This window comes from Eptatretus burgeri, unplaced genomic scaffold (assembly GCF_056783735.1).
Source record: "Eptatretus burgeri isolate ZD-2024b unplaced genomic scaffold, Ebu_testis_v1 Ebu_testis_scaffold_3186, whole genome shotgun sequence".
NCBI lineage: Eukaryota > Metazoa > Chordata > Myxini > Myxiniformes > Myxinidae > Eptatretus > Eptatretus burgeri.
In genome coordinates, this window is record NW_028225136.1 from 27,501 (window position 1) to 50,000 (window position 22,500).

At 44.3% G+C, this 22,500-nt stretch overlaps 1 protein-coding gene across 8 annotated transcripts in view; it reads left to right on the forward strand.

The window, feature by feature from the left end:
- The window catches only part of LOC147006330 (uncharacterized), a 35,426-nt gene that overhangs the window by 2,560 nt on the left and 10,366 nt on the right, over positions 1-22,500 (forward strand). For 5 of the 8 annotated variants that reach the window (XM_085869048.1, XM_085869045.1, XM_085869047.1 and 2 more), the window contains exons 2-9: positions 42-124; positions 1,034-1,139; positions 6,319-6,392; positions 7,487-7,647; positions 10,849-10,984; positions 14,128-14,369; positions 19,686-19,854; positions 20,033-20,191. In XM_085869048.1, the coding sequence (XP_085725174.1) occupies positions 42-124; positions 1,034-1,139; positions 6,319-6,392; positions 7,487-7,647; positions 10,849-10,984; positions 14,128-14,369; positions 19,686-19,854; positions 20,033-20,191 (1,130 nt within the window). Of the gene's footprint in view, positions 1-41; positions 125-1,033; positions 1,140-1,286; positions 1,372-6,318; positions 6,393-7,486; positions 7,648-10,848; positions 10,985-14,127; positions 14,370-19,685; positions 19,855-20,032; positions 20,192-22,500 lie in introns of all 8 variants that reach the window. The other 3 variants (XM_085869052.1, XM_085869046.1, XM_085869051.1) reach the window with 3 other exon arrangements.

Here is a 22,500-nt window from a genome sequence, read left to right on the forward strand (position 1 = left end):
TGGATTGTGTGAGTGAAGTTTTCAATGTTCCCTCCATGCAGGACATGGAGGGGGGTCGGGGCCAAATTCCGCATGTCTTTGCGCCTGCCGCTGCGGACAGTCACCGACCGTGCAGACAACGCCGGTGCGTTATCCAAGTACTGTATTCAAAAATCCCGGAATATGTGAACATTATTACCTTCGCCACTGAACCTGAACGGAGGTGATATTTTCACCCGCCTATCTTTTTTTTAATTATTAAACTGATTCTTCACCATTGTGAGGTGAGGCCAAAAATGATATGTAGCATGATATTTAGCCTCACCAGTGGAGAGGGAATTGTATTTGGATCCGTTTGTCTGTCTTGTTTGTTTGTTTGTCCGCACAGAACTTTAGTGTTTGTCTCTGCAACTGCTTGTCGGATTGGGACGAAATTTTCACCGTCGGAGCGACCACTCATGTAAAATGTTTGAATTATAATTATGACGTCATAGGTCAACCTCAGCATGCGACCGAGAAACCTCAGCATGCTTAACAGTGAGCGACGATTATGCCGCTGAAGGAGATTCTTCGAAAACTCCATCAATACTCCACATTCTATTGGGACCGAATTCCCTTACAAACGGAACATGTGACTCCTTACGGACACTCCCACTCTCTTTTCATGCACACGTGAGGAGTACAGAAGAACAAAGTCTTGAGTGAGCGGTAGCGTGAAGTTTCATGGGTGGTGTGTAGAGACTCAGAGTCGCTGGTGTGGGAACCAACGACTCCGAGTCTATACACCACCGGCGTTTGCAACAAAAATGTACAAAACTCGTTTCCCAAGACTGTACGGGATAAGATGGTCGACGAACTCCCTCGATTTATTTATTCGTTTGTTTATAAAAGTTGTTCCCTCTAAATGCTTCAGAAAATTCCAACAACTCTTGTTTTTTTCTCTTTCTTCATGAATTTCCAAAATTTAATAAATAACTCGGGCGTGCTGTTTCGTTTCGTTATTTTACGAAGAATGTTGGAAATTTTACCCTTTTTGCCCCCACTTGTTCTGCAGGACTCCTCGGTACCTGTCGACCTGGTGACCCAGCTCACGTCAGCGTCCCTACTCCAACGGCTCGTGGCCAAAGGAATACGGAACCCTGAACATTCGCGTGCACTGAGTAAGGTCGACGTTTTTACTCCGCACGCGAAAAGCAAAAATCGTGCTGAAGCACTTTCGAGTTTGTCTGTCTGTCTGTCTGTCTGTCTGTTTAAATTGAATGGAATGTTTTGAACATGAATCAGAAAACGAACCTGCCCTTGAACAGAACTTTGGCTCTGAATTTGTCCCGATCGCACGTGCGCAGAGAGGTGGGAGATCATTTGTAAGCGGTGCAGTCGCTTCAACGTTCGGTATGTCCTTCCTTCCGTCTGTCTGTCCGTCTGTCCGTCCGTCAAAAAGATGCCAAGCCGCACTGCTTCCTTCGGACACGGGTTCGATGTTTTATTACTCCGTCCGTCTGTCCGCCAATCAAACAAAATTGAAAATCATTCCGAACGGGAAACTTGACCGTTTTAAGGATGTCATAAAGGGCACAAACAACAGGCACGATGTTCAATCGGGTGGTGGAAGAGACGCCGCATTGTAGTGGGGCAACTTAGCTAAATATAGCATAACAATTGTGCATCTTGTGAGGAAAGCACCAAATTTGGCACACTAGTAGCCCATCATATAATGAACAGATATGGATATTGGGCCATCTCAAATTCAGCAGCTGATGGCTGTGGCAGCCATTTTTCAAAATGGCCACCAGTGGTTACTGTTTCGACACATATCTGCTTTACTGGAGAGGAATGCTGGTTGATAGTGAAAGTTTATTTACTAATAAAGGTCCAATAATGGTCAAAGAAAGTAACAATTTGATTTGGTTGAGAAAAAAAAAGTTAAAATGGACTAATTAGTCTTATTAAGACACAGATTCTGAATGAAAACCAATGATAAACATTCATAGCACGATTGGCTTGGCACATGGTAGTGGAAGTGGTGTGCGGGCATATTGACCCCGGAATCGCGCACGGTTGAGTTGCCAGCTTACACTTGTTGACTCGATTCATTGTTATTTTGTTCTGTGCCCATAGAGTTCTCGATGCTATCCCATTGTTAACCGTAGTCCATCAAGTTGAGTTGGCAGAAGACCTGCCTGAGTTCGAAGAATGGTGTCACCAGAGAGGAGAAGACATTCCTAACTTTCAGTACTGGGCAACTGTGCTGGAACGAGAGATGTTGGTACTGGTCTACGTGCGTTCTCTGCGGCAGGCTTCATTCACGATGTACCTTGATGCCGTGACGGAACTGGTCCCATGGTTCCATGCCTTAGACCACACACACACTATACTATGCCAAGTGGGTCCCTATTCACCTGAGGGACACGATTGCACTCCCAATGAAGCACTCAGATGGAGCTAGAGAATTTATGGCTGGCAACTTCACTGTACAGAAGACGAAGAACGTGTTCTCTTCGATCCCAATCGACCAGGCACATGAACAGAACAACGCATGCATCAAAGGAGATGGTGGAGCAGTCGGCCTCACTGATAACCCAAGTGCCCTGCGGCGTTGGATGATTGCTGGGCGAGAGGTTGCCAGGGCCATAGAAAAGTTCCAAGATGGCCGTCAACACTGGGGGAGGTGAGAGGACACACATCATCACGACCAGACACCAAGTGTGCAAACCTCTTTCGCCAAGGATGTCCGTGCCCTTGTCAGCGTCAAAGAAGAGCTTAGCAACCCCTTTGAGGAAGAGAGCATGGATCTGGTTGTCCTTGACACAAAGGAAATTGCAGGTCCTGCTGCAGTTGAGAATGTCAGGAATGTGAAGAAGATTGGCCAAGAGCAGTTCCAGGCTTTCACCAGAGAATGCCTGGTGGAAAGGACCAAGCCAATTGATGATGCAATTCGTCGGAACAAGCTGAAGGTGTTTAGCACTTCCACCCCGAGAAGTGTGAGCAAAGGGAAACAGCAGCTGGCCTCTCTCAGGAACGACGTGGCACTTTTCTCACGGCTCTACATCGGTTGCCAGACGAGGGATGGAAACCTTGAAGAGTTCTTTCGTCATGAGAATCAAGCGTGTCCTCCAGCTCTCTCCGATGGAGAAAGTCTCCGTCTCGGTTCGAAGAGTGATCTCCTCAAATGCTTTGAAGATTTCTCCAATGCCCAATCAGAGGCTCTTGATACCACCAGCCTAGTTGTTGATGGGGCAGTCATTGTCCAGATGCTGAAGCCTGCGGAAGCCAAGAACTTTGATGACGATGCCCAGGATGTCTTCATACCGTACCCGTCAACAAAGCTTCAGACTGTGTCACGCCTGGACCTGGTCTGGGACCGCTACGTTGCTGATTCACCGAAAGGCAGTGCAAGATCAAAGCGTGAAAAAGAGTGCGTAGACGCGTGGTCAGAGCAGCAGTTATACCTGGAAACTGGCAGAACTTCGTCCGAGTGGACACCAACAAGACCGAGCTGTTCAAGTTCCTATCAGAAGCTATCTTGAGGTGGTTTGACCAGGATGACAAGCAGCTGGTTATCACTGATGGAGAGGAGGCAGTCCTGAGCAAGCCACCGCTGCTCGACCTGGCCTTGCTCGCCCCGTGCAGCCACGAAGAAGCTGACAGTCGAATGTCGTTGCATGCATCCCATGCAGCCAACCATGGTCACCACAAGATACTGATCAAGACAGTTGACACCGATGTTGCGGTGTTGGCTGTGTCAGTGGCCCAGGGACTGCAACCAGAAGATGAACTGTGGCGAGCATTTGGCACTGGGAAGAGTTTTCGGTACCTGGCATCCCACGAAATAGCAGCTGGTCTCGGAGCAGAGAAGGCACAGACACTCCCAATGTTTCACGCTCTGACTCGGTGTGACACTGTATCGAGCTTTGCTGGACATGGTAAGAAGACTGCTCGGACAATCTGGACCGTTCTGCCAGAACTTACAGACGCACTGCTGAAGCTATCATCTGCCACAACAAATAATTAGCAGCCATCTTGCAAAAAGGCGGCTATCTTTAAACTTGAGGTGGCTACAGGTTATGTTTTTTTCTGAATTCAGCTTTTAATAAATGTTCAAACCAATGTTGGAGTGAAATTATAGTAACCGCGAGGGGCCATTTTGGAAAATGGCTGCCACAGCCATCAGCGGCTGAATTTGAGATGGCCCAATGTCAAAATGTGTTCATAATATGTCAGGCTACCAGTGTGCCAAATTTGGTGCTTTCCTCACAAAATGCACAGTTGTTATACGAAGTTGCCCCACCATTTTACGGCGGTAAATTTTTGAGTTTTAAAAAAAAAATTTTCTGCAGCTTTCGAAATATTTATTTTATTTCAATTGAATTGCGCACTTGAACACTGGAGAACACGAATCACGTTTTTAGCACTTTCAAAACCCTCCTATTTAGCAGTACAGTGCCGTCCGTGCACGTATATTTTAACTCCGGTCGATCAATGTGCCTCGAAGCCTCCGATCCCGAGCAATCTTGCCAAAAGTGACTCGGAACAAAATATTCCCGCGTTTTACGTCGTCTCAACCAATCAGCCTTTCCGCTCCGAGACCCCGCCCATTGTCCTCGTTTCTCAAGACCCTGAGTGGTCAGGTGTTCCATCAACTTTCTTGTTTTTGGTGCAGGGGTACCCGGCGTTGCCCGGTGCTGTTCGAATCCTGTTGGCATTTTGAGGAAATGGAATTTTTTTTTTTTGTCCTGTTAGGAAGAGTGTGTGTCGCCATGAAATGGATGCCTCACGCGCCTGGCATCAGTTTATTTGAATGTGTCCACTCACCGGAATGATGATGCACGTGTGCGTAATATGAAAAAAACCTCGGTTTAGGAAGCCTGCAGATTTCAGGACAGGGTTCATTGTGCCAATATGGAAGGGGATGGTCGACGTTCAAGATCAGGGGAAGTACAGGGGCGTTACGCTCCTCAGTCATGTAACGAAGGTGCTGGAGAGGATTGTAGACGGGAGGATAAGGAAGAGGGTGGAGATGGAGATCGGAGAAGAGCAGCAGGGGTTTAGAAAGGGTAGGTGGACGACGGATGGGATGTTCGCGTTGAGATAGTTGGTGGAGAAGAGATTGGAGGTGCAAGGTGAGATTGCATTGGGATTTGTGGACCTGGAGAAGGCCGACAACACTGTCCCAAGGGAGTTGGTCATGGCGATGCTGAGTTGGATGTGCAAGGGAACGAAGGGAAGGGTCTTGGTTGGTCCTGGGATGTCTGAGGAGTTCAGTGTGAACATTGGTTTGAGGCAGGGAAGCTCCCTCAGCCCACTCGTGTTTATCATGGTGATGGAGCTGGTAAGCAGGAAGGTGAGATTGACAGGATGCTGTTTGCCAACGATCTGGTTGTTGTGGTGGAGAGTGAGCATGAGATGCAGGAAGTTCTGGGGGAGTGGAAGGAGCCATTTGGGAACCATGGGCTGAAGGATGAGTATTGAGAAGACTGACGTGATGTGGGTCGGGCAGCAGAGAAAATAAATAAAGATCAGGTGAGAGGGGAAGGAAATCGGACAGGTGAATCGGTTTGAGTGTCTGGGAGGAACAGTGACTGGGGATGGTAAGACCGAAACAGAGATATACGAAGGAGGATCCAGGTGGGTGCGAATGCGTGGAGGAGTTTTTGCTTGCGGGCTGGTGGCACCACTTCCTGACCCCACATCCCAATATACACTTCATGGCGGCCTTAAAACGGACATCGAGACCAACGAGTGGAAGATTCAAACCTTGCCGACATTCTGAACTACCTACCTACACCCAAAACTTGGGGCCTCCAGGTGCTCCGCTTCGTCCGTGAAACAATAACGGACAAACAAACACACAAACACCTGAAAATATTGATGTCCATTTCATTTATTCAACTTTTTAAAGATTATTTTTTGAAGGTTTTACATATTTCCATGAGGTTGTCTGAGTTCCTCATCATTCCAAGTCTGTTGTATTTCTTGGTCCTTTGCAGCATCCTCTCTTCTCTCTCTCTCTCTCTCTCTCTCTCTCTCTCTCTCTCTCTCTCTCTCTCTCTCTCTCTCTCTCTCTCTCTCTCTCTCTCTCTCTCTCTCTTGCATCCATCACTCTCCATCGGACATCAGTGAGATGCTACAAACGAATACTTTATGAAATGCCGACCGCGGTGGAGGATTGCTTCTTTTGTTGTTGTGATTTGATTGCATGAGTTCAAATTGCTTCCTTTGTGACGATTGAGGGTCGGAGCAGCCGCAGCTCGCCCCGGTTCTGCGGCTTCATGTTACCGGTTGTATAACTTCCTTTTTATGTTTGAAAGTGTTTTCTGATTTTTTTTCTCCCCCCCGTAGTTCGAGAGAAACTGACAACAGATCCAGACACTGAAATTGCAGTCAAAAGCATGCGCATGTCTCTCATGTGTCCAGTGAGTTTCGAACCTACAGCCATGGATCCCTTTCGTCGACATTGTAATTGAACGCAGTGCTTAGGGAAGTGTTTAAAATCGTCATTTTTTTAGACTTGCACAAACAATGGGGGAGGAATGGGGCAGGAGAAGATGCATGGGGTGGAGAAGATGGATGATACAGAAGGAAACTCCAAGGAGGGAAAAATGGAAATTTGGAAGGAGGAGGGCTTGGGGTTTTGGGGGGGGGGTAGAAAAGTTTGTGGCTTTTGGATTGGGAGTGACATGAGACAGTGGTGAACAGCTGTCTTGAAGACCTGGAGGGAAAAATGTGATCGAAGAGGATGTGGAAGATGATTCCACATGTGGGGAAAAAAGAGGAAGAAATGAGTGGAAGTGAACAGTGATCCTGGATTTGCACAGATTCACCAGAAGCCCTTCATAAAAGCAAGGAAAGAGCAGATGGTGCAAGACCAGAAAGGAGGAGGAAGAACACAAAGGGACCACCCACCTGTCTGCGATGGCGAAGTGATAGACCCATGGACTCCGTTCCATCACGGTAGATTCCAATGATCTTGAAAGCCTTGGTTTCCGCGTCATCAAGCCGAGCAAGATGCGAGGCAGGGGAGCCAGCACAGAGGGGAGAGCACAACTCCGTCAAGCTGCGTATGAAAGCCTTGTAGGTGGACAGGAGTTCAGGTGTGCCAAGGACGGAGTTTGTGCGACGGAGGATGTCCAGTCGGCGGCCGGCCTTGTAGGCCTTTTTCATCAGTTCCGACTCATGCTTACGTTTGTCATCAATTCGTATGAATCTTCATCGAGTCATTCTGGATATCTCCGAATGATGTGCTCAATGTGTTTTGATTTTTATCTGCTTCATTGTTAATATCTGAATGTTCCTTGGTTTGCGTATATTGACAGGAAGATGGATTTACCAAACGAATATTTGCATCTTCCCTTTCTCCAATATCCCACTCTAACTTGTCTTTATCTCTTCCTCTTACCCGTCACCCCCTCATTCCTTTTTACCCACATCATTGTCCTGAACACACATGGGACCTGTCCTGGTTCTCACCTCTGCTCTTTTGATGGGCACGGTTGGCGTTCTTCTGCAGCTGGGACACATGCGCTTCAGCATTCCGTGCCGTGCCCTCACGTGTACCCACCTTCAGTGCTTCGACGCGGCTGCTTACCTGCAGATGAATGAGAAGAAACCCACGTGGCTCTGCCCAATCTGTAATCGCAGGGCCCCATATGATGCCCTCGTCATCGACGGGTTCGTTGGCACATCTCCATTGTTGCTGTTTTCATAAATCGCTTGGTTGTGGAGTCTCTTGGAGATTAAACAAGCTTAAGATTGACTTGCAATCCCCCTTCCATCTTCCCAATGTCGTCGACACGTTCGCGTTTGGAAATTCCACTTTTTTGTACGGATGGTCGAGGCTCGTGGAAGAGCGAGTACCGATGCACTGAACGGATCAGGACACAACTGGACAAAGGAACAGCACAGAGAGGGGGAAACACTAACAGCAGAGCCGATGGCCAAGACGGAGGAAGGTGGACAAACAGTGGGTGTGGGGACGAATGGGAGGCAGGAGAGGATTCAAGGGGTTTCGCGACAAGATGTATACAGAATGAAGCTCTCGTGTGGGAAAGCTAGGAATTTGGAAAGAGGGATTGGGGTGCCACCACGTTCATTCCCCAACTTCAAGGGTTCTTTTTGTGGAGGAGACTGAGGTCGTCAATATTTTCCTCTCCATAGTTTTGATTGAAGAATGCTCTACAGCTCGTTGAAAACAACTCTCAGGTGGTAATCTGAAATGATGCACATCCCGTTTAAGTAGTTGTGCTTGCTATTTAAATGGAACTTTGCTATTATGTTGTAGACTACCAGGTTATTCCTCATTCTGGGTGTCACTGCTGTTCTAGATATTGTCATGCTGAGGGTGAGATCCTCACCCAGGCTGTGGTTATTACCCTCACCAGAACATTTGGGTCTGTTTGTTTTTCTGTCTGCTGACCTTTAATCGCTGACAGGTCACAATTTTAAAACGATCTTTACGAAGCTTCTCCAAATGGTGGACTTGATGGTCCGCGAGAATCCTATTTATTTTTGAGGTCAAAAGGTCTTCATAGGCCAAAGGTCAACAACGTTTTCAAATTTTTGTTTTTTAATCTTCCATTTCCATCCGATTGACTTTAAATTTGAAGAGCATTTGCAAATGAGGTCGCGGAATTCAACCATTATTTTCGAGGTCAACGTTGGCCAAAAGGTCAACATAGGCCAAAACGTCAACACGGGCCAAGTTTCTAAAATTGTTTTTAAAATTGTTAATTTCCATCCGATTGACTTTACATTTGAACAGGACTTGCATATCAGGTCAATTAATTCAACCACCAATTATTTTTAAGGTCAAAAGGTCAACACCAGCCTAATTTCTAAAATTGAAAGATTGGGTGAAAAACTATATTTATATAAATATATATATATATATATATATATATATATATATATAATTTTTTTGTAAATGTTGAAGGCTCCAGTCACACACTAAATAGTCTTCATCGAGGCCAGGCCGTAAAATAAAATAAATGCATTGATTGAAAGTAAGGAAAGAGAATAATCTAAGAGTTTTGGAGGAAGTAAAAAATCTGCTTTTCTGAAAAGGGGAAGGTCATAAGTGTTTGAGAAGACATGTGAAGGAAAAGAGTTCCAGAATTTGGCAGTGGAGGGGAAGAAACAAACATCGTAATGGCCCACCCTTGAGTTGCCAATGGCCACACAATAATCATGTGATGTGGCTTGTTGAGAATTCCTTGGTCTTGCTAATGGTGGAGGGGGAGGGACACAAGCAGCAAGTTCTTGTGAGCAGAAACCGAAGTAATATCTGTCGAACAGAGAAAGAGAGCCTACTATGCGGCGTAATTTGAGCGGGTCAAGTTTTGAGGTCAGATTGGTGGAGTTGACAAGTCGGATAACCTTGTATTCAAATCTTTCCAGAAAGTATGTGGAGCTGGAACTTCCCCAGATGTGAGAGCAGTACTCCATACAAGGACGAATCAATCTTTTATATCGTTGGAGCAACTGTTCAGAGGAGAAGAATGTTCGACGTCTGAACAGGACTTGGTCAATTTCTGTGAAAATGGCTGAAATTCCTTCAGGAATCTTCTTCACCAGACCCACCTTTCAGAATCCTATGAAATCTGGGTCACAACATGATGACGCGGTCCTAATGTTAAATTGCGGAGGCCATGCTGATCACGTGACCGGAAGTGTGTCAAAATGGCGGTCACGCAAATTCCTTCCAAAAACTTCTTCTCCAGACCCACCAGACAGAACGTCACCAAATCTGGGTTGCAACATTCGGCTCGGCCGATTTAGTCAACTTTTGGGAAAATCACATTAATTCCTTCAAAAATCTTCTTCTCCAGACCCACTGGTCAGATTGTTACTAAATTTAACTTTCAACATTAGGCCAGGGCCCAGATAAGTTGAAGGACCAGTGGTCTTATGTTTCTATTTTTATTTTTTAACCTCCCTTATGGTTGCAACTACTAAGATGAACATAAGATGTAGATAAGTGTTGAGATATTTAAGAGTTAACATATTTCAAGAAAAGATACACATAAGAGTTATCATATTTAAGATATAAGATAAAGTATAAGTAAAAGTGATAAGATATACAAAATAAATGATTGGCTTCAGGGGATTTGAATGGTCTCCCACCATCCTTTTTTTTACTGTGACATTAATGATAGAACCAAGCAATAACCAAACCAAAGAGTGGAGAAAATCACGGCCATGGTATTTAAATGGAAAACATCATAAATGTGGTAAATACCAAAAAGGTTTCGTTGAAGAAATGACAAAGGCAAGTGTAAATAAAGCAATCAGACTGAGGGGTTTAAAAAGATTTAATGAATGCCAAGAAATCAAATGGAAAAAGAATCAACAACAATCTCAAAATGATATATGGCTCAGGAGGTTCTCAGAGCAGAACATTGAGAGAGAGGTTTTAATTTCATCTCCACTCAACAACGATATTTAAACCAAGAACCAAGTTCCACCTTGTTATTTGTTAGTATACGACATGGCGATGAGTGCAACAAGAAAATCAAGTTATTTCCTTAAATCGAGCACAAACAAACATTTGTTGGTTCGCTATTCGAGCTTAAAGATGTCGGTATGGTGTCTTCTCTCTCTCTCACACCGAGGTTGGAGTAAATAATATGAAAGACCGTCTTCAACATCACATTCGTAAAACAAAGGGTAGGGAAATGTTGGTTTTGAAATAAGACTTTGAGAAGGTGAGTGAGAGGGAACAAGCGAGCGAGTGTATGCGAGTGGTCCTGCGAAGGGAGTCTTGTCTCAGAACCAACATTTCCCTCCGACTGTTGTGTATTGTTAACGATTTGTTTTGATGCCTGTATGGACAACACCCTTAACCCCTCTCTCCATTTTTCTTCCTCCTTGCAGTTTATTCATGGAAATGTTGAACTCGTGCTCAGATGTGGATGAGATACAGCTCCTTGAAGATGGCTCTTGGCATCCCGTTCAACGCAAAGAGGAATGCCAAGATGTGCTCAACATGTTTACACACGAGTCTTCGGATGGGAAGTATTCATGTCCATGTGGTTGTGCAAAAGTGTTTGGATAGATTATATTAAGGACAGGGGCCAAAAATGTTGGACAAAATTTAGGACATGGGACATAAAACGATGGTTTATACCCTGCGCTCACGAAGCGAAAAGCAGGGTTAAGCGATCGGGAGCGTACAGACTCATGTCATACGTTGTACGTCGTATGTGTCTGCATTTTGTTGAGTGTCCATCGAAAACCGTTCAGTGGAGGAAATTGAAACTTTACCATATGTTACATGACCATGTGATATAGCGGTCACTCTTTTGAGGTCAACACAGGCCAAAAGTCAACAAAGGCCAATTTCTGAAATTCTCAATTTTCATCCGATTCACTTGAAATTTGAAGTAAATTTGCATATCAGGTCACTAAATTCAACCACCAAGTATTTTTGAGGTCAACATCGATCAAAAGGTCAACATAGACGGAATTCCTAAAATTTGCAAACGTTCATCCGATCAGATTTGAAATTTGAGGAGGATTTGCACATTTGGTCATTGAATTCTACCACCAATTATTTTTGAGGTCAGCATCGGCCAAATGGTCAACAGAAGCCGGAATTTCGAAAATTGGAATTTTCATTCTATTGACTTAAAATTTAAATAGGATTTTCAGATCAGCTCTTTGAAGTCAACCACCAATTACTTTTAAGGTCAACACAAGCCAAAAGGTCAACCTCGGCCTAATTTCTGAAATCCTCAATTTTCATCCGATTGACTTGAAATTTGAACAGGATTTTCATTTCAGATGACGATCTTATGTCACGTGGTCAAGCGGCCATATTGGATCGAAGGGAAAAATCTTTGAAAATCTTCATCGGAGAAACTGCTTAACCGATCAATGCAAAATTTAACTAATTGACCAACTTCCCATGGGAAATATGGTTTGATAAAGATGATGGCATTGGTCATGTGGTCTGGCAGGATATTGGATCAAAGAAAAGAAAAAAAACAGTTGGCTCACACCAAGTCCTTCTCAGAACTGTGTGGGTTATGTATTCTATGAATACTCCATTTATATCTCCATCACCGAAAACATGGACCAACTTCTATCCTTTCATCCCAACTCTCTCTTCCTCACATGTGGTGACTTCAACTGTCATCATGACAGTTGGTTGGGCATGGGTACCTCTCTCACCTGCCATGGCACTTCAGCAAAAGACTTCTGCGACTCATTGGGACTGACTCAATCAGTCAACTTCCCGACCCGGATCTCAACCAATGGTATGATCTCAACCCCATCTCCTCTGGATCTGATTTTGACCAATTTCTCTGGAAATATCTGCTGTTCTTCCTCTGCTCCAATCGGTTCATCTGACCACATGCTTGTCAAAGTAGACATCTCTCTGAATGTTATTAGAGAGCCACCTCAGTGCCGTTGAGTCTGGCATTCCACTCAGGCTGACTGGTAGGTCTTTGAAGCAGCCATCCCGTCCAACCAAAACTTCTTGAGTGCAGACATCAAACTACGAGACTGGTCTCCCATCAAACTTCAAATGAGAGCTCACACACAGAACGCAGCCATAAAATTTCTCGACTGGTTTCCCATCGCTACTTTCTCCAACATCAACTCGTCCTGAGAATTCCTTCAAAGAAACTTGCTTCCTCTCATGCACAGATTTGTCCCATCTCATCTTCAGTAGTCCTACCCTTCCTGAAATAACATGACTCCACCCTCTGCCGTTCCATCTGTCATCCCTCAGATCGGCAAGCAGCAGCTTCTTCGCTCTCTGCAGATCTGGATAACATGACAAGCTGCTCCAACACGTGGAACATGTCTTTCAATCCTGACAATTCTCACACTCTCACTATGTCTTTCCAAAAGGACCGTCTGGAACCCCCCCCATCCCCCACCCCCCTTCCCCCATCTACTTTCTCAACAATCCTCTTGAAGAAGTCCTTTCATTCAAGTTTCTGGCTCTCACTCAATGCCATTATCTTATCCTGGGAAAGCCACAGCTCCAAGCTGGCCTCCAAAGCCAGACGCCGACTGGGAATCCTCCATCGTGCAAAGTCCTTCCTCGGCACACCTGAGCTCCTGACCACAAAAAAGCTTTTGTCCGCAGCCTGATGGAGTACTGCTCTCCCCTCTTGTCTGGTGCTCCCGTCTCTCACCTTTCCCGGCTTCACGCTGTGGAAACCAAGACATTTAGAATCATTGGTGCCTCCCACAATGAGGCTGAGTGTTTGGGTCTCTCACTCTCACTGCAGGCAGGTCGGTGGCCTTTCTGTCTTCTACCATGTCCTCCCCGGCCTCGATCCCCTGATCTGTCTGAGATATATCCCCACCATATTTCTGCAGGGTGCTCAAGGTCCGCCAACAACCCCCTTCTGGTAAAACTACCAAAATCAAGAACCACTGCTCACCTCACTCTTTCATTCCTCTTTGTTCCCACCTTTGGAACAAACTCCAACACTCTCTTCAATCCCACTCCTCCCTCCAGGTCTTCAAAACAACTGTTCACCATCATCTCTTATCTTTCCCCTTCCAAAACCATGATCTTTTCTATCCCTGCTAATCCAACCCAAACCCACCTTCAAATTCCCTGCTTTCCTTCCTGAAAGTAAGGACCTGAAAGTCCCTGTCGTGTAAGGACCTGAAAGTCCCCGTAATGTCCATCCCGTTTACCTTGTTTACCTAATCTGGCCACCAGATTAGAGGTGGTCCCATTGTATAAGTTTGAGAGAATTGTATCAATGGCCTGTAGGTCCCTCAATGGAAGGCTAATGCAAGAGATAACAGATAGAGCCAGAGGACAAGCGGTATAATATGTGAGAATAGTGGAAGTCGAGGAGTTGCCAGAAAGTGGACATCACCAATATCGGGTGGGGAGGTGACCGTGATGTCACGGGGAGAGGCTAGGTGGTGAAGCCGGTTCTTGGAACACGGAGTGGCCAGAGCTTGGAACACGCACCTAATTCGGTCGTTAAAACAATTCACCACTTGACACGTGTACAAGTTTACTTCCTGCACTTTTTCTGAACTCAGCAGAACACCGCTTCTCATTTTTTCATTGTTTATTATTTCAGACTTTTTTTCCTCCTTTCTTTCTCAACAGGCTTCAGTAATTTTGACACAGTGTGTATGAGTGGGAGGTGATCGTATAATTGTGCCACAGGTGATGGTGGTACCGACGTGAGTACAACAGGATCCACAACCAATAAACAGTTGGAGGTGATTGATCTCACTCTGGAAAGAATCTTGGATGACGACAGTGGGGCAGTTGATGATGATGGAGCCGCTTCTGGGACCAATGATGATGATGATGCGGGGATTAAGCGAGAATGCAAAGCCATTGGGACAGCTGAAAATAATATTCCGCTCATCAGGAATCGTTTTCCCATCTTGCCATTGGGATGGTAAGTGGTTTTCATTCATTTACCGTGATTCTTATGGTTCACCACACTGTCCACCCACCTTGATCCTGTTTGATGGCACAATAATCTCGTGATGCAGGAGAAACTCCTTTTTCCTTAAATTCAAAGCACGAAAAAGCAAATTAATCAGGAAAGAATAATGGCCTCTCACCTGTGATCGATTACCCAGAAAATCATTCATCATTCTGAATCACCACGGTAGTTCTGGACACCAGCTGCTCCACTTGGTTGGTGATACAATTAGTGCTGGGAGAAGCGAACTGAGTTTCCGAGCTGCAACTTCCAAATCGAGCTGGCCTGAGTTTGGCACTTCCAAATCGAGCTGGCCTGGGTTTGGCACTTCCGAATCGAGCTGGCCTGAGTTTGGCACTTCCGAATCGAGCTGGCCTGGGTTTGGCACTTCCGAATCGAGCTGGCCTGGGTTTGGCACTTCCGAATCGAGCTGGCCTGGGTTTGGCACTTCCGAATCGAGCTGGCCTGGGTTTGGCACTTCCGAATCGAGCTGGCCTGGGTTTGGCACTTCCGAATCGAGCTGGCCTGGGTTTGGTACTTCCGAATCGAGCTGGCCTGGGTTTGGCACTTCCGAATCGAGCTGACCTGGGTTTGGCACTTCCAAATCGAGCTGGCCTGGGTTTGGCACTTCCGAATCGAGCTGGCCTGGGTTTGGCACTTCCGAATCGAGCTGGCCTGGGTTTGGCACTTCCAAATCGAGCTGGCCTGGGTTTGGCACTTCCGAATCGAGCTGGCCTGGGTTTGGCACTTCCGAATCGAGCTGGCCTGGGTTTGGCACTTCCGAATCGAGCTGGCCTGGGTTTGGTACTTCCGAATCGAGCTGGCCTGGGTTTTGCACTTCCGAATCGAGCTGGCCTGGGTTTGGTACTTCCGAATCGAGCTGGCCTGGGTTTGGTGGCCAACCCAAAATTGAACAACTCTGAAAATTACTTGTTAAACAAGTTGCTCTCCGAAAAGTCAAACATCTGTTGAACACGTACTGACCGAAAGGTTATCGATTGAAAGTTGTTCTTCAAAATGTTATCATGAGCATTTCAGACACAGAACGTGCTTTAGTGTTCCCCGCCTCCCAGAACATCCAATGAAAAAGACAGACAGAAATACAGCACCCAAAATGCCTTTTGCTCTGTTCACCTGTACTTGTTCACGAAAGTTTTTCTGAACTACTGAACCGAACTGCAGCTGGTGATAAAATCCTGTGTTCTGGTGCGATCCAGGCAGGGTTTTCACATCGGTCTTGTCGTATTCAGGTGATAGCACTCATGGTAACGGCCGATCCAAAGCGTTTTTCTGTCCTGATCATGGAGGTAACGACGGTAGTATCATTATTCTTGGGAGATGGCCATTATCAGCCAAGAATAGTGAATTTTCATATACATATATATATATATATATATATATATATATATATATATATATATATATATATTTAAGATTGGGGCGGTTGGAATTACACATTTTTCAAGAATTAGGCGCTTCCAACAAAAAGTAAAAAACTAGATCGACTCCGCTAATTTGAGCAAAAAAGCGAGAGCAGACCCAGTCTCAGGCAATGTTTCGCCGGCTTCATCAGGCACACTCTTTTGGTTGGAAGCGCCTTCTTCTTTAAAAATAAAATAATAGCAGTCATATATATATATATATATATATATATATATATATATATATATATATATATATATATATATATATATATATATATACACACACACACACACACACACACACACACACACACACACACACACATATATATATATATATATATATATATATATATATATATATATATATATATATATATATATATATATAGCGTCCCAAAAGTCTGGATCCAAAGGGAAAAATTTATTTAAATGTTTTATCAGAGTAAATGCTGAAATTGCCAGTCTTGGACGACTTCACGACCCTTGTTTATACGCTGAATACAAAAACGTTGAACATTTCTGAACCTAAAACGTTTATAAACACTTCAACAGTGGCATGTGTTATTGGATGCTTTCTGTTGAATTCGGCAGTAACTCCTCTATGTGAAGAATCCTGTCTTGCGTACATGACAATGAGTTCATTGTCATGTATCAATCAATTCGATCTTCCATTGTTAGTTTCGAAGCCATCTTGGATCTGAAATAAAAATAAAAATATCAAATTGTGTGTTAGGAAAAATGCCTTTGGATCCAGGCTTTTGGGACACCATATAATATATATATATATATATATATATATATATATATATATATATATATATATATATATATATATATATATATATATATATATATATATATATATATATATATATATATATATATATATATATATATATATATATATATATATATATATATAAACACACGTTCAAGTAAAGACTTGCGGTTGGGATTGTAATCAATGGATTCCGTGGTAGATTCTACAACCTTTAATTGAACAAACAATGACTCAACAGTTTCGATCAACAACATGTGCAACGCACCATGCCTCCATTAACCTTTCTCAAGAGTGATGAACATTACCACAACAACCCATAAATACCCAATGGTGGGGGTGGGCCAAGCTGGACAGCCAATCAACACACGTATCACATCCCGGTATTGTTGCGTGTGTCCTGACGAGCTGCAAGACGAAAAACTTTGACAATGTCTGTTCTTTTTTGTGCTATTTTAAATCCATGTTCAAGAAATGGTTGAGGATGTGATCAACATTGGGGTTTTTTTTAGAACTAAAATGTCCGCCACTCGGTCATCTTGGACCTGATGTCGAAAACAAATGACGTGCTTATGTACACCATCATGTGTTGTCTTTGTGCCAAGTACAAATAAAATCGGTCCATACATATCCGAGACGTGGTTGCGGATGCACTCACGCTCGCACGGACACGAAAATCAAGACCAAATCCACGAGCCCCCGTTTTGGACTCACTCCAATGGGGGCTAGTAAAGGAGGACTTACAAAACTACATGGTAGGGATAAAACAGGTTGTGATGGATTAAAAAGTGTAAAAAGAGAAAACGTTCACATCCAACGTGCAGTACATGACGTCACAACCACCCATGGACGACACCCCAACAATATTTAATCGTTTATTTTTGAGGGAATATCTCCCTCCTTCTCCCCCGCTACTCCCCCACCACCATTTGTCTTTCATCTCCCTCTCTCCCTGAAGAACATTGTTCACCAAGAAGCAACCTCTCCCAAATCCTCGGCTTCAGTCCAGGACCGAGCCACAAACCGAGGGTCTTGTCGAGCAGGGTCAAGTCAAGGTCAGAAGAAGTCGCGGCTGCAATCTCTGGAAGTTTCCCCGGGTCACATTTACCGCCACCGCACTCTGATGGACCGGCAGTGGCCATTTTATACAGAGACGCCAAACGAACTGAAAAACAAAACATACAAACACACCTTTGGTGCTTCACTTAAGCCAACTTCAGTTTTAAACGATGTCCCCATTGGAACGGAAGGAGCATGTCCAATCGCCTCCAATCTGTATGGAAGGGGCGTGTCCAATCGCCTCCAGTCTGTATGGAAGGGGCGTGTCCAATCGCCTCCAGTATGTATGGAAGGGGCGTGTCCAATCGCCTCCAGTATGTATGGAAGGGGCGTGTCCAATCGCCTCCAGTCTGTATGGAAGGGGCGTGTCCAATCGCCTCCAGTATGTATGGAAGGGGCGTGTCCAATCGCCTCCAGTATGTATGGAAGGGGCGTGTCCAATCGCCTCCAATCTGTATGGAAGGGGCGTGTCCAATCGCCTCCAGTATGTATGGAAGGGGCGTGTCCAATCGCCTCCAATATGTATGGAAGGGGCGTGTCCAATCGCCTCCAGTATGTATGGAAGGGGCGTGTCCAATCGCCTCCAATCTGTATGGAAGGGGCGTGTCCAATCGCCTCCAGTATGTATGGAAGGGGCGTGTCCAATCGCCTCCAATATGTATGGAAGGGGCATGTCCAATCTCCTCCAATCTGTATGGAAGGGGCGTGTCCAATCGCTTCCAGTATGTATGGAAGGGGCGTGTCCAATCGCCTCCAGTATGTATGGAAGGGGCATGTCCAATCTCCTCCAATCTGTATGGAAGGGGCGTGTCCAATCGCTTCCAGTATGTATGGAAGGGGCGTGTCCAATCGCCTCCAATATGTATGGAAGGGGCGTGTCCAATCGCCTCCAATATGTATGGAAGGGGCGTGTCCAATCGCTTCCAATCTGTATGGAAGGGGCGTGTCCAATCTCCTCCAGTCTGTATGGAAGGGGCGTGTCCAATCACCAGAAATTCTCATCAGGCGGAATTAATGTATTCACATTTTCTTTATGACATTGATTTTTAAATACCCTTTGTTGAAAATAATGACAAAGGACACAGACAGTGATATTGCATGGACGTTCCAGTGAATGTGTAACATGCCGTGAACGAGTGTTACACGATGAATGGAATTGGGCTTCAAAATGTCGTCAAAGGAAAAGATCGATTAAGGCATCACAATCGGCACGGACCTAACATTCCTTCATCATGTCCACACTGCAGTCACCAAGGTGAACCAGACCCTTGGGCTCATAAAACACACCTTCACGACCTTGGATGAAGTTACATTGCCACTGCTGTTCACGTCGAGCTGGTTTGACTTATCTTAGAGTACAGCACCTTGGCTTGGTATCCCCGGATATGTGGCAGCCAGCAAGAAATTTGAGAAGGTACAGAGAAGCGGTTCCAAAATAGTCCCCACCAACTCCCAGCCGTCAATTTCCTCTGCCAAGAGAGACTGAGACACTACACCTGAACATGTACCGTGCTACATTAAGTTACAGACCGACGAAGACGAGGTGAGGTGATACAGATTTTCTGGAACATAAAAGGACGAGACCGCATTCACTCTCATCACTTCTTCACTCCGACAACCACCAATTCGACCAGAGGTCATCCCATTAAGGTGTTCAAGCACAGGTGTGGACGACCTCTCAGAAACGTTTTTTTTTCAGTGAAAGTGTGATCGATGATTGGAACAGCCTCCCAACTTCCTTGGTGGATTCCACATCTGGAACAATCTTTTGAAAACAACTTGGACAAATCTTGGAAAAGTGAAATTCTCACCCTGCACTGATTGTCAGCATGCATCCCTTTCCTGGTTTAAAACTACCATGCACCAACCAACGCGAACCAATCAATACGGAAGTCTGGGCGAGGATTCAACATCGGATATCATCCTCCTATCCCGTGTACTGATGATGATGATGATACAACTTTCCCCATGGTCATGTGCACCTCTCTTGAAGCGAAAATTCATTCTTTTTTTGTCTCACAGCAGGATGTTCGTTGGTCACCTCTCCTCGGACATTTCGACTGCGGCTCTACGAGACTACTTTTCCAGGTTTGGTGATGTTGTGCACTGTCTTATCAAATATGATGTGGACACCGGGCGTTGCAGAGGATTTGGCTTCATTTGGTTTCGTTCGGCCGCTGCTGTTTCCAAGGTACATCATGGTGGGATGATCGAGATTTAAAATATTTATAATGCTTAGCTCTTGCACTCGAGAGATTGTGGGCAGTTCCGATAACTGACGGTTTAATACGACTATGAATTGTGGTTGTTTCCAAGGACTGGTAGTTAACGTATGTTTTTTTTCCCCACCATTGTCCCTACTAATGCAGGTGTTGGCTCTTAAAAAACACTGGCTGCAGGGCAGATTTATCTACCCCAAGCGAGACAAAGGCCTGGAGAGGGGTCCAGAGAAGAAAATCTTTGTGGGTGGTCTGAGCCCCGATATTGACAGGGACAAGATTTTGGAATATTTCTCCACTTTTGGAGAGGTATAACAAGGAATTCTGTCTGGTACCATGGGCACTGATGGGCTGACAGTTACTCGCTCTCCGGTGTATCGTGCTGCTGTCATGATGACGTAGCCATTCTTGTTGCATCAAATCTTGTAATGTGGCGTATTGATATTTAGAGATCGACATCCTTCTTTTCCCTCATTTTGGTGTTTGGAACTTGTTTTGACGAAGAAAATCCTTAACTTCACAAGAGGGTTTGTGTTGTCATGCTGTCATGGAGTACGTACGATAGTACTCCATATAGGGGGATAATACGGGGGAAAATGTGTACATTGAATGTCCGTTAAAATGTGTACACAATGATACGCTCATAAACTCCAACACAATGAGGTCATAAGCATTTAAAAGCAATAACTTTTATTCTCGAGCGTTCTTCTGAACTACCAAGACTTAAAAAGATGCCAGAATACAATCGCTAAAATACCACAATGAAAGATCTCACTTAAACGCCAATTTGTACTTCTGCTTCTTCTCCTCGAAAAGCAATGTTAAACTGTAGCCCGATCCACCTCGATAACTACTGAAGCCATGATGGTGATTCCAACACGAGGAAGTTACTTTGTCTCTGGGCTCGTGCACGAAACATAAATTTTATAAATATATAAGGCATTAATCGTTGTTTTTGAAAAATAAATCGAACTAAAGTAAATGTGGACTCAACCAAACCAGGCCAGGATTGTGGGAGGGGGTTAAAATGGACAGAACCATTCCATAAGCGATGTGCATCCAAAGCAACCCCCAAAATCAACTGAAACTAGTATTAAAACAATTTATTAACATAGATGGATTTAATCCACACCGAATTAACAAAATATATGAAACATTAAGCATTTTCTTCATTTTTTTAATTCGATAATCACCCAGCTTCACATTTGTGGTAAACCACATAGTGGACTGAACCAAAAGCCAGGATTTAATGGCGGGGTGGGGGGGGGAGGGGAACAATGTACCATAAGCTGAATTTAACAACATTGATGGATTTAATAAAAAACAAAACCATAAAATATATAAAAACGTTTAACATTTTATGACTTAAAGAATTGCAGAAACAAGAAAAAAAAAACATTTTAGAAAAATGTGAAAACGTGGAGAGATGATATCTTCAAAAAAAAAACAACCAAACAAGCAGTCATCGACTGCTACTTCCAAAATCGTCAACTTGACCTCTGACCTTGTCTCATCTCTCTGTCTCTCGAGAAGGTAGCGACGCAAACCAGAAGTTTCTATGATGATTCTGTACCAAACCATCAAAAATCGAATATTTGACCTCACTGTGACCTTGACCTTTGACCGATTTTGACCAAAATCTAATCAGCACTCGCCATCACCCTCCTGAATCACGTGGTGTAATTTGACATTGGTAGCTTCTTCCGTTCTCGAGTTATTGTGCCTACAAACAAACAAACAAGCAGTCATAGACTGGTACTTACGAAATCGTCAAATTGACCTCTGACCTTGTCTTATAAAAGCTGTCTCTTGAGAAGGTAGCGACGCAAACTCGAAGTTTCTACGATGATTCTGTACCAAACCATCAAAAATCGAATGTTTTGGATGTTTGATCTCACTGTAACCTTGACCTTTGACCGATTTTGACCAAAATCTAATCAGCGCAAGCCACCACCCTCCTGAATCACGTGGTGTAATTTGACACTGGTAGCTTCTTCCGTTCTCGAGTTATCTGTACCAAACCATCAAAAATCGAATATTTGACCTCACTGTGACCTTGACCTTTGACCGATTTCGACCAAAATCTAATCAGCACTAGCCATCACCCTCCTGAATCACGTGGTGTAATTTGACATTGATAGCTTCTTCCATTCTCGAGTTATCGTACCTACAAACAAACAAACAAACAAACAAACAGAAACGGAAGTCATCAAGAAACTTACGAAATCTTTAGATTTCGTAAGTAACAAACAGAAACGGAAGTCATCAATATACTTACGAAATCTTTAGATTACGAAATCTTTAGATTTCGTAAGTAACAAGGTAGGCATGACACCACATTAAGATTCCACAATATGACACCACAATCCTATTATGGATTACCATCACGACATCTTTTAACATTTTATCTTATGTTGTGGGATTGTGATGGATGAAGAACGAGACAAACAATGAGGAATGACATCACATTATGATGTCACAATACGACACCACAATCCTTTTCTGGTTTAGCATCACGACATCTGTTGGCGTTGTTCCATCACAATCCCAAATACAAAAGTAAAATGTTAAAAGATGTCGTGATGGTAATCCACAAGAGGATTGTGGTGTCGTTTTGT